The sequence below is a fragment of the Leopardus geoffroyi genome, chromosome D4, assembly GCF_018350155.1.
Source record: "Leopardus geoffroyi isolate Oge1 chromosome D4, O.geoffroyi_Oge1_pat1.0, whole genome shotgun sequence".
NCBI lineage: Eukaryota > Metazoa > Chordata > Mammalia > Carnivora > Felidae > Leopardus > Leopardus geoffroyi.
Genome location: NC_059342.1, coordinates 5,298,251 through 5,310,387, shown reverse-complemented (window position 1 = coordinate 5,310,387; position 12,137 = coordinate 5,298,251). Strand labels below are relative to the sequence as shown.

General features: G+C 44.5%; 1 protein-coding gene across 4 annotated transcripts in view; it reads right to left on the bottom strand.

Moving 5' to 3' along the window:
- Positions 1-12,137, bottom strand: part of LOC123592539 (contactin-associated protein-like 3) — a 193,955-nt gene that overhangs the window by 80,170 nt on the left and 101,648 nt on the right. For 3 of the 4 annotated variants that reach the window (XM_045467707.1, XM_045467705.1, XM_045467706.1), the window contains 4 exons: positions 11,757-11,941; positions 10,544-10,687; positions 7,282-7,543; positions 771-917 (listed from right to left, as the gene is read on the bottom strand). In XM_045467707.1, coding sequence (XP_045323663.1) covers positions 771-917; positions 7,282-7,543; positions 10,544-10,687; positions 11,757-11,941 — 738 coding nt within the window. Of the gene's footprint in view, positions 1-770; positions 918-7,281; positions 7,544-10,543; positions 10,688-11,756; positions 11,942-12,137 lie in introns of those variants that run through there. The other variant, XM_045467708.1, reaches the window with a different exon arrangement.

Here is a 12,137-nt window from a genome sequence, read left to right as displayed (position 1 = left end):
TGAATCATCAACAGCGATTCAAGTGCTCTCTTGCTCTGTTGTATATAATGGGGCCCTAACTATGCTTCCTAACTATGTTGGGACAGAATGCTTCCTAACTATGTTGGGAATGTTTCTGCACTTGGTGACATGGAGATTCTGGTTCAGGAAGTCAAGGATGCTCCACCCAAAGCTCTGATAAACTCTCACGTGATGCTGATGCCGCTGGTTCCCGGATCACACTTGGGGAACCAGGCTCCTCAGGGAGAAGAGAAGGTTACAGAAAGAATACCCACATGCAGCAATACAATTGTCACATGAAAACCTGAAGAGAAGGTTCGAGAGTCACTTGGCATTAGCAAAATTCTCGACAGCAAAGTACTAAAGGTAAGAAACAGGGAACAAGGACCCTCCCAGTTGCCCGCACACAGAATTGCCTGGAGACCTTAAGAAATGTGTTGCCCAGGCTTCAGAACCAGATAAACCAGGATCCCTGGGGACGGGACCAGGCGCTAGCATTTTTACAGCCTTCCAGGTTACTGCAGGGAAAGCAAGTGCCAAATCCAAAGCCAATCTTAGCACAGGTACATTTAAACAAGGCCACACAGGAGACGTGCGTTTGAGGCCATAGTTTACCGTCTTTGCCGACTCAACATTCTCATGGACTATCACTGAAAGAGAAAGATTGTCCTTCAGTATTAGTCTTCATTTAAACCAGTCGGTTGCTTTAGAAGGCAGGAGCTGGAAAGACAAAGATGGTTTGACTGCCAACAGAGCCAGTCTTCACTTACCGCCCAAATAATAGGTGTCCCCGGAATCAATCCGTCCACGCAAGGAATGAGCCACGGAGGCCGCCTCGCCATCCACCATCACACTCAGGTGACTTCCTTTCAATGATAAGGACACCGAATGCCACTGCCCGTCACTTAATCCAGCACCTGGAGGTAAAAAAAATGGGGAAAAAGATTTTCCTATAAACCCTACAGATGCCTCCAAACAGAGCAAGTGCTTGAAAACAGCACGATGAAGATCCTGGACCGTCTACCAAAGACCACCATGAACTCACTTGAAGCCTCCCCAGGCTATTTAGCTGGCTGGGCAATGGAGAACCACCACAGAGGACAGCTGGGGCCTCTCGGGGGGACAGGGTGAGGCTTGGGATAGATGTGGGCTTGCCTGGGGGTTCCAAAGAGGCAATGAGATGATGTGGTATCCTGATCAGGTTTATCCAGGAGGAAGGTGTGGCCCATGCAGTGAGGCTCATCGAGTAAATGTGTGGTTGTGGTGGGTCCTTGCGTCTGACCCTCCACAGTCATGGACTGGCCAGTCTAGTTCTAACAAACATTATTATGTTCGGTCGGAGCGCACTACAATGGCTGTGTTTCACTGTCTCATCACGCAATTAAATCAGAAAAGTACAGGGAGAAAAGAGGAGAAAAGAAAGAGACTTGAATCAAAGGGGTAAAGAAGAATCAAGAGTGGGCAATCCAGACACTCTGCTTTGGATGCTGTCGTGTTAGTTTCTCCTAGTGCTAGGGCCTTTAGAGAATAACACAACTGACCCTGAGCAACCCTGAGAGAATGAGACCTTTCCAATCACACGGCATAGGGCATACTTCATTCTCCTCTAGCTTGTTCATACTTGAGGATGTGGAGAAGCATAGGCATTTTCCACAATTGTAAGTTACAAAAATAAATTTTTTTCAGACTTTTTTGTATTAGCATTATCTATAATGATAATTATAGACCATTTAGACTATTTGCAGTAGACTATTCAGACAAATATATCGTATATATCAATCTAACTTTCTAAAAATATTTAAGTTTTTAAGTATTAATAAAACATGAAATTTCACTGAAATCATAAAATGTAAAGTTAAAAAAGCATTATATTACAGTGTGTGTGTGTGTGTGTGTGTGTGTGTGTGTGTGTGCATGTGCATACTCAATCACTGTATAAAATCAATGTATAAAAATGGAAAAGAAAACTGGTAGGAGATATTCTTAAATATGAACGTTAACTTTTGGAGAAGGGAACGGTGTTTGCTTTCATTTTATGTCGTTTTTCCATTTTGTTTTCCCAAATTTGACACAGCACTCTCCAGCTATTGCTATGTTATTATTCTGAAAAACTAGTATTAGTCCCTCCTAAATCAGCCACCGTCGCTCGAATCCGTGAGACGAAGTATCTATTTTTTTCTTAAAGTGATGGAGTTGGGAATGGTCAAGTGGTCCAGCCAGCGACCAGCGACCAACCACATGTGACTTTCCTTTCTCCTACAGACTTACTGGCCAGGTCTTAGACTGAATGAAAATCCGAGGTTGTGTCACGGGGAAGATAAATCAGTCAACAGTAGGTGTACCAGCACACTCACCAAGACAACGTTTGTTAATTAGCCCCTCCTAGATTATTTTGCCAAAGCAAACAACCCCTAAGCTCAATGAGTAACAATTAAGGGTTTGGTTCGCACTCTGGTCCTGAGCCAGTCAGGTCTCCATCCTCTGTGCCCCCAGTGCCTCTGCGTGCAGGACTGGAGCTAATGCATGGCCCCATTTCTGCCTCAGGGCTGAGAACGAAACGGTGCTTGGCAGCATCTTGCCATGGCTTCTGCTCGGATGTGACAGATATCACTTCTGCCCACATTCCATTGGCCAAAATGAGTCATCTGGCCAAATTCCTCCCCTCCAAAACGGAAATGATTCTGAAATGGTCTTGGGGGCATCTGGGTGACTTGGTCGGGTAAGCGTCTCACTCTTGATGTTGGCTCAGGTCATGATCTCACGGTTGGGGAGTTCGAGCCCCGTGTCAGGCTCTGCACTGAATTGTTTCTCTCACTGTCTCTGCCCCTCTCCAGCTTGCTCTCTCTGTCTCTCTCTCCCAAAATAACTTAAAATAAAAAAAGAAAGAAATTGTCTTGGCCAGGAGGGAACGAGGCCATAAACACCTTTACTCATTTAAAAATAACAAAATGATGACTTCTTGATTTTTTGATGTCATGCCCAAGCATGATGATGAGTCTACTTGACTCTAATCATCTTAGGGAATTGTCCCAATAGATTAACTAATACCTCTTCTAAATGATAAAGTCAAAGACTGCTTAACAGCCCTATATATTTGGAAGTCAACCTACGAGAATCAGAGTTATTTTATAGCCCGTGGGGATATAAGCCCCAAAGAAAATATGACCATATTTCCGGTAGAAAGTTAACCAGTCATATTTAACTTAATACCAGATTCCGGCCCAATCAGTCTAATCAACCATACAAACTCATGTCTGTAAAATGTTCTTCAATATGTCAATTACCCTTCAATTACAAATTAAAATTAAAATACAGCTTTTTCGTTTTTGCTTGATCTCTCATCAGTGACTTCCACGTGGACCTGAGATCCACAGGTGGGGGAAATATGTTTCTGACATGACCCAGAAGGTCATAGATCCCACTCTAAAAACAGCTACAACTTTGGGGCTCTTAGGAGGCTCCGTCGGTTAAGGGCCCAACTCTTGATTTCGGCTCAGGTCATGATATAACAGTTTGTGAGTTTGAGTCAACGCGTCAGGCTCTTCGCTGACAGTGTGGAGCCTGTATGGGATTCTCTCCCTCTCTCTCTGCCCCTTCCCTGCTCTCTCTCTCTCTCTCTCTCTCTCTAAGATAAAGAAATAAACTTAAAAAAAATAGCTACAACTTTGTTCTTCTCAGACTACAAAATACTAGTTAACTTACTTTCCAGCACTCACTTTCAAGGAAGGGACAGTTTTTAAAGTCACAAAGGTGACTTTGCCATGGACACGCATCCAGCATGATAAAAATGCCAGAGTCTCACTTTCTGTTTCACATTTGTGGAGCCAAAACCGTTGTAAAGGGTCAACACCTGTTAGTTTCATGAATGGATAATGAGGAAGGTGACAACAGAACACAGAGGATTTGGGTTACTTGAAACATACATGATGACATTGGCCCTGAAGCGAGCTGAAGGAGGTCCTGCAGTCCTGGAGCTTAAAAAGAAATAAACACACCAGATTCCGTGAATGTTCCTTCCAGTCTTCCCATTCGGTATTGATTTTAAAGCTTACTTAGCATATCTGGCAGGACGGTAACCACATCCACTTAAAGCCTGGTATTAAAACCCAATATTTAATTTGGTGTGAAATATTCCCTCCCGCCCCCTCCTGCCTTCTGTGTGTCCACCCACCTGTCTAGGACAGAGAGTTATTTCACGGGAGAGAGAGCCTGCAGAAAACACTCCCGAAGATCTCCTTGAATTGGTTAATAGATGCCATTTGGCTCTTTTATAATAAAAGACTGGTTTTTAATAAAATCTGTCATTCTCATTTAAAGTGAGACGCCTGCACTTAACGTGCATTCTTTCCGTCTACCCATTATAATTCTCACCCTTTGTGTGTGCTCTACTCTCCTTGCTTCTGATGGAAGAAGCCAGTCTCCCAGGCAGCCCCGGAGGCACGGGATAGATGAAGAAGAGAGGGTAGACCGTGCTTTTGGTTTTGCTACTGCGAAAATGATGCTAATTCTTTCCCTCGGCCCTTCCCAGCTCCCCCCTTCAAAGTCTCAATCTAGGAGGTGATGGTGGGGAGGGGGACTAGTTGGGGAATAACGGTAACTAAAAGTTACCGAGTGCGCATCAGCAGGCACCGTCCTGACGGTTTGCACGCACGGTGTCATTGTTCACACCGTGAGTCATACTAGAGTCATTTCAAAGGCGAGGACGTGAGGCTTGGTGAGAGCAAAGGAGGCGCCTTATCCAGCCCATCAGACATAAAGGGGAGCACGCGGTCCCTCCTCCGCTTTCCTTCTGTTCCCACCACACTCCCCTAGGCCAGCGCCATAAACACACGCACACTAGATTACACGCCCTTGGACCGTTCTAGATCCTGAGATAACTATTAGGAAAAAGGATCTAACACCTGGGAACAGGATGAAAGACGACTGGATGTCCTTTTTGCCATTCAATGCGACTTACATGGAGCTTATCCTTTAAAATCTGGTTCTGGGTTTGGTACGTGCTTTCGTGCTTCATACCAGGTTGAAGACGAAAACCCATTGCAAGCTGTGTCATTTTCCATCTACAGGCACACCTCGTCGTATTGCGTTTCGCGTTACCCGATTCGCAGATACCGTGTCTTTCACGAGGTGAAGGTTTGCGGCAGCCCTCCCTGGAGCGTGGCTCTTGGTGCCATGTTTTCAACATCATTTGCTCCCTTCGTGTCTCTGTGTCACATTTGGTAATTCTCACAATTTTTCAAACTTTTTCATTACTACGACATTTGTTATGACGTTCTGTAACCAAGTGATCACAACTCACCGAAAGCTCCAATAACAGCATTTTTTAGCAATAACGTATTTTTTACAATGTTTATTTCTTCTGAAAGAGAGAGAGAGCGAGAGCTGAGGAGGGGCAGACAGAGAGGAAGAGAGAATCCCAAGCGGGCTCCAAGCTGTCAGTGCAGAGCCCCGTGGAGAATTCCATCTCATAAATTGTGAGATCGTGGCCTGAGCCAAAACTCAAGAGTTGACTATTTTACCAATTGAGCCAGCCCGGCGCCCCAGCCATAAAGTTTTTTTTTTTTTTCTTTTTTTAATGTTTTATTCATTTTTGAGAGAAAGAAAGACAGAGTGCAAGTGGGAGAGGGGCAGAGAGAGAGGGAGACACGGAATCCGAAGCGGGCTCCAGGCTCCGAGCTGTCAGCACAGAGCCCGACGCGGGGCTCGAACCCATAAACCGCGAGATCATGACCTGATCTGAAGTCGGACGCTCAACCGACTGAGCCACCCAGGTGCCCCATAAAGTGTTTTTTAATTAAGATATGTACATTGTTTTTCTAGACTTAAAGCTAATGCACACTTAACAGACTACAGTATACTGTAGACAAAACTTTTATATGCACTAGGAACCCAAAAAATGCATTTCACTTGCTTTATTGTGAGATTTGCTTTATTGTGGTAGTCTGGAACCAAGCCCGAATATCTCTGGGGCATGCCTGTATTTCCAATGCAAAAAACATCACCCCTCACAGGCTTCCAAAGCAAGCAGCAAATACCAAGAAAAATTCACCTTTGGTTTGCTTTTGAAAAATCAACACGTTGCCCTGTAAAGGCTTAGAAATCAATGCAATAAATTGTGCAATGTTTCCGCACTGGCCTTTAAAAAAAGTTAAATAACTAATATATGTGCGTGTTGGAGGGGACAGCGCTATGTACCCACGTGACACAAGAGTAAAAAACGACCTTTTTTAGTTAATACTACATGGGGCTTGTAAATCTGTACAAACAAAGGTTGAAGCAATTTACTGAATCTGATTGGACACTATTGGCTCTGTTCATCTGCTGAGGTCCACAGGGAAACTCTGTGCGCCGGCAGTCAGATTTTTCTGATTTATAAAAAGAAACACAAAATTTACGGTTCATTCCTGGTTTTTCAATCCCAAACTGGTAACCCCAGGTCGGGCAAGAGGGTCCTTCCCTAGTCAACATTCATGGACGGACATGCCATGAGCCTGCCTGGGTTTGAATTTTTATCAGCACTCAAATGCAAAATAGCCCCCTAAGTTCAAAGATAAGACATCTCTGGAAGTGAGTTTGGAAACATGGGTGCTTCTTGGAAGACGGGGGCAGAACATCTGCCCCTGGTTATAAGAACTTCATCCAAAACAGGGTCCCCAAAGGGAGCAGGAGCTGTGACAGAAAGGGGAAAAATGAGAACTTAAAATATTATGAAAACCAGGGGTACCTGGGGTACCTGGGTGGCTCACTTAAACAACCGACTTCAGCTCACGTCATGACCTCATAGTTTGTGAGTTCGAGCCCCACATCCAGCTCTGTGCTGACAGCTCGGAGCCTGGAGCCTGCTTCGGATTCTGTGTCTCCCTCTCTCTCTGTCCCTCCCCCGCTCATGCTCTGTCTCTCTCTCTCTCTCTCTCTCTCTCTCTCAAAAATAAATAAACTTAAAAAAATTATGAAAACCAGTGTGTACACAGGCTCAAAAGACAGCAAACAGAACTCTAGTTTCCCAAGACTACTCAGGATTAGGCTAATGGCCTCCAGTATTTCAAGTTCACGGCCAATTACTAACCACTGACTTATTAATAAGTTATTTTTTAAACTTTTTGACAATTATGTTTGATGTAGCTAAATTTGTGTCACACACCAACAGCCTGGAGATACCTATTTCAGAGGTAAAAGAAATTTAGTTCCTTCTAGAAGGATTATGAATATCTTATTGGTTCACTTGCTCATTTATTGTAGAGATGACAAATCTCGGGTTGACACGTGACAAATGTCTATTACCTGCTGTGATATCCCTCGATGGATGTCCGGGCTGGGAGAGACTCAGCTTGAGTTTTCCATCATTTAGAACAAGGACAAGAGCCCCCGACCCGTGTTTTAACTGACTGGTCAGCAACAGCCCTGCTCTGTTCCACGTCCGAAACTGGAAAGCGACTGACACTTTGTCCTCTCCAGAGGCACCCGGGAGAGCCAAGTAGCTGCTGGAACTCAGAAAAGTCACAGGGACAATCTGAAGGTGTGAGCACGAGTAAGACACATTTCCCTGTGAACACAGCAAAAGAGGATTTAGGAAGGCGCCGGAAGGATACTTCCATTTCACGAACAATGGGTTTTCCAAGATTTACGGTATCCTATCAACCTTCTAGCAAACTAGGACTTTCAAAACTAGGCTTCCCCATCAAACTTAAGTCCAGATTTACCTTACAGGTCCTTCAAACCACAGCACCGCCCTCTCCGGGCAAACCTATTTCTGAGTCCTTCAGGAGAGTTCTGTCTTCTCCATTTCTGGGCTTTGGCAAAGGAATCTCGAGCCACATCCCCAGGCCTTGTGCTGGACGTGGGATACAACAGACGAGACAGACTTCTCCCCTCAAGGTGTTAGGTGTTTATATCTGGTACGAAGCCCAGCACCAAGGACCACCTTCTCCAAGAACTTTCCTGAATTCGCCTTGGTTATGTAAACGTGCTTATAGCTGTGTCACTCAGGTGACGCGTGTACATCTGACTCAGGTGGGCAGTATGCTTCTGCACATCCGAAGGGAAGGATGTGGCCAGGTGACCTTTCCAAAGGCAAACAGGCTGCCTCTCAGAAGCTCTCACGGGCCGGGTCGCCCAGGGTGTTCACCCAGCCTAAGGTCTGACCTGCCTGGCAGGTTTTTATAACTCTTTCATTCTATTTTACCAAAAAAACACACACCCTTTATCTTTAGATTATTTCTCTGGCTCCAGGAGCAAACTTATTTTTAAGCGCAGCATTTGGAAAAGAAGGAACTTAAGTTCTTAACATAACTCGAATTAAGATCTCTACTAGAATTTTTGCCTGGGATTGGATACATTTTCATACATTCCAGAGGAATATGTACCTAAACATTGCCATTCCTCTCCAAAATATATTATGCAAAGAAATACAGTGAGATGGGACTGAATTCAGCAGACGCCAAAGCATCCACACCATAAAGGGACTGTAGTTAAGTCATTATGGCATTGCTATAGGAATAAACGTAACAGCAGAGCCCAATAAATAACCCACAGAAAGATCTGAGAACATATGTACAGTCAGTGTGTAAAAAAAGGTACGATTCAACTTAGACACAAAAGGCTGGGCTTAATTACTACAGAGTATAAGAATAAATGGGTACCCCTAAGGCCTAAAATGACAACTGATCCACAGAAGGAATAAATCCTAGACAATCAAAGGCTTAAAGATATTTTTTCAATTTTAAAACACATAAAACCAGCTTAAAACTTTTTCCCGGAAAATCCATGAGACTATATCTAGCATCTCGGGTTTTAGAAACATTCCAAATACTACAAAGCTATAAAAAAAATACATAGACACATTGACCACATACAAATAAAAACATTTATATACTCAACGCAGCATATAACATTTAACATAAAAGATATGATATACAATACATAATTATATTAGAACATGACTTCACATTTAATATAAAATTGATTAGTCTGAAAAACCTATCTGGACCCTGAATGACAAAGGGTAATAATCTGCCAAACAAAAAACTCTCTTATAAATTGACAAGGAAAAAAATCGTTTAATAAAATTAAAAATGGGCAAAAGAATAAGAGTCAACAGTGATCAGAAAAGCAAATCCAAACAGACAAAGGATTATTTCATTCATCGGTAGTCAGATAAACACGACGTAACCATCCCCTATTAGTTCATGTCCGTTGAGCTGGCAACAGTCTGAGAGCTGTTTGACGCGTGTGGCTGCCTGACATTGGATGGAAGGACCGTGTCACACACTGCTGATGGCAAATGTCGTGTTACGGTTGGGGGGGGGGGGGCAAACAGCAACATGAAGTAAAATTTCAAGCTGCATAAAACTTCCAGGCAAGAAATTCTACTCCTGAAACTTTTCCCACCCAAATAAAAGACCCCGTATCTGAAAACAAAGGTGCGACTGCCCGTTGGTGGTAAAACAGAAGTAGAAATAAAGCAAACGTCTTGATTAGAAAATGACTTTCCTAATGGCAAACTGTGCAGCCGTGACAACTAGACCTACACCTGCTGACGGAAACGAATTTCCACAAGGTTTAGCGGAGTCGGAAAACCGAGACTGAGAAAAGCTTCCCTAAAACGATCCCCTTTCTGTAAACAGCGCTGGACATGGAGGCATCTACGTTCACACATATGTGGGTGAACCTGAACCCACTGATCTGTACAGGATTCGGCTATAAGGGCCCAAACATGGAAGGACGGGTGCTGGCTTAGTAACATGCCGGGCTGGGCGAGGGCCGGCAGCCATATGGAGAGACGGAACTGTCACAACTCTCCCATCCATCTTAGGGGTTAACCTGCTTCCAGATAACAAGCTCCTTACTTTGCTGACCTAAGTCCCTGCATCCACAGCAGACAGACCACTGGCCTTGAAGACAGAGGGACCCAAACTCTCCCAGCCAGTCGGTTCAAAGCCACGTCCACTTTCTGCACAGCCTAGACCTAACCTTTTTTAGCACGGTGTTTTTCCTTTGGGAGTCACACAAATGCTTTTGCTAACCTCCCCCTTGCGTATCCGCAGACCCTGCCCCCCTTCGCAGAAACAATGGAGCGCTCTCGCACATCGCAAGACGGAACCAGATCCCCACGCACAGCCCCTGAGCACTGAGATAAGGTTCGAGGCTGGCATCACCGAGCCCGCCCGTGGTCAAGAAACGTCGGAGAAATATTTGAGAAATTTGGCGTCGGCTTCCATACATACGTAAAAATTAAGAAAGAACGTGATGGGGGTTAAGGAGCACACTTGGAATGAGCAGCGGGTGTTGGGTGGAAATGGTGAATCACTATATGGTACACCTGAAGGTGATATTACACCGCTTGAAACCAACCGGAATTAAAATTTTTGCCAGTAAGTTGCATTTTAAAATCTAATCGATTAATTAACATGGACTAAATATGAACTGAAAAGTATATATGACTGGTACTTTCCCTGCCTTCAGGAGAGGTGTATTCTAAAACCGAACCAATCAGGCAAGCTGCAAGTTGCAAGTTTCTCTTGACCTCGCAAATAGACTTTCTTACCACGACGAGGGTCTGCGGTTTGCGTTTCTTGGACAAATCAATGATATCCACTCCATTATAATAGAGGTTTTCGAAGCAGCCGTGAAAGTTTTTATGTGGGAACACCACTGATTTTCTGTGTCCGGGAATCCCTCCGAAGCTGATCTTAGAAAGAAAAAAATGACATAAATAATATTGTTTAATGATTTTCTGATTATCTGCCTAAAACATTTATGACGAGCAGGCGTACAATAACTGTCGCAAATCTATCTAGCATTATTTTGCACGATCGTGTTAATTTCAAATGAAGTTTTCGATGTAGATTTTGCAATGTTTCATTATATCTAGATAAATAGGTTAAATACCCATGTTGCAAGGTGCTGCTCAAACCGACTCTGTCACTTTAGCCGATGGGGAATATCGCACATCGATTTCCACGGTCACTCTTGATCTATGCGACCATACCGCTACCCGTGATGACATTCTACTTTATAAACCTTTCTGGAACCCAGACTTTAGGGTCCTGGTCCTTGCGGTGGCTCTGCTGATAGGTTAGAATAATAAAGCCATTGATAATCTCATTCAAGGCCAGGCTCTCCAGCTGGCCACCTCTGCTGAGGCCACTTATCCTAAATGAATGTTGAAATCATCCCATTTGCTCTGACAGATGTGCTGAGCAGAACCGGCGGAACAAAAGGGGCATTTCAGCGTAGGGTCAACCCGCGTAGGCAACACGCTGCAAATACGTTAAACCTTTAAATATCCCAAGAAGTGGTATCTGGAATCCTGCACTTCTGGCTCTCCTGCTCCTCAAAAAAGCATGTTGGAATACACAGGGATCACTTCTCCGAGGTCCCCTAGATCGCTAATTCCGTGTAGGATTGCCCTAAAACACAGAGAGATCTCCAAGGTAAGTGTTGACATCCGACACCAGATGTTAACACCAAAGAACTGTCTGAACAAATCATTTTCAAGCGCGGCCTGCTGTACTGGTAGCTCTTCATGCACACACTTCCCAGCTTTAACGCCCACTGCCTCTCGTGTGAAAACTGACATCGACGAGTGATGAAACGTCTCGACGGCACACGGGCACGTCACGCGCCGACGTCAGCCGTGGGAAACGCTTCACCGGAATTCTGAATTGCTAGCCAAGGGGATTTCTCTGTGTCGTGCCATTTTCCTAGAAGGTCAGGTTGCATTTAAATCCGTAACACTTAAAAAGTAATTTTCACACCTCATCATCAAGATCCAAATAGCGGGACCCGCCCTTTGCCTGGAAATGCTGCGTGTGCCTGTCCACGGTGAAGTTGACGTGTGCGTTCAGGAGCTCCAAGAGGACAGAATGCCAGTGCTGGTCGTCCAGCAGGCTGCCCAGGGTGAGGGTCACACGGGCGTCAGGGGACGGCAGGTTAGCATGGCCTAGAAGGACAGGGGAAGTAATGCACCACTCCAATTCAACACTATGACGGCCACGTGGAGGGCAGCATTTCTCACAACCACACTTTCCTTCCCTCCTTCTCTTCCAAGCACTGGTCGGCTGCTCTGACATTAGTCTCACACACAACCTTCTCTCATTTGTGAATAAATTCTTCCGCGTTTCTTGTTTATATTATTA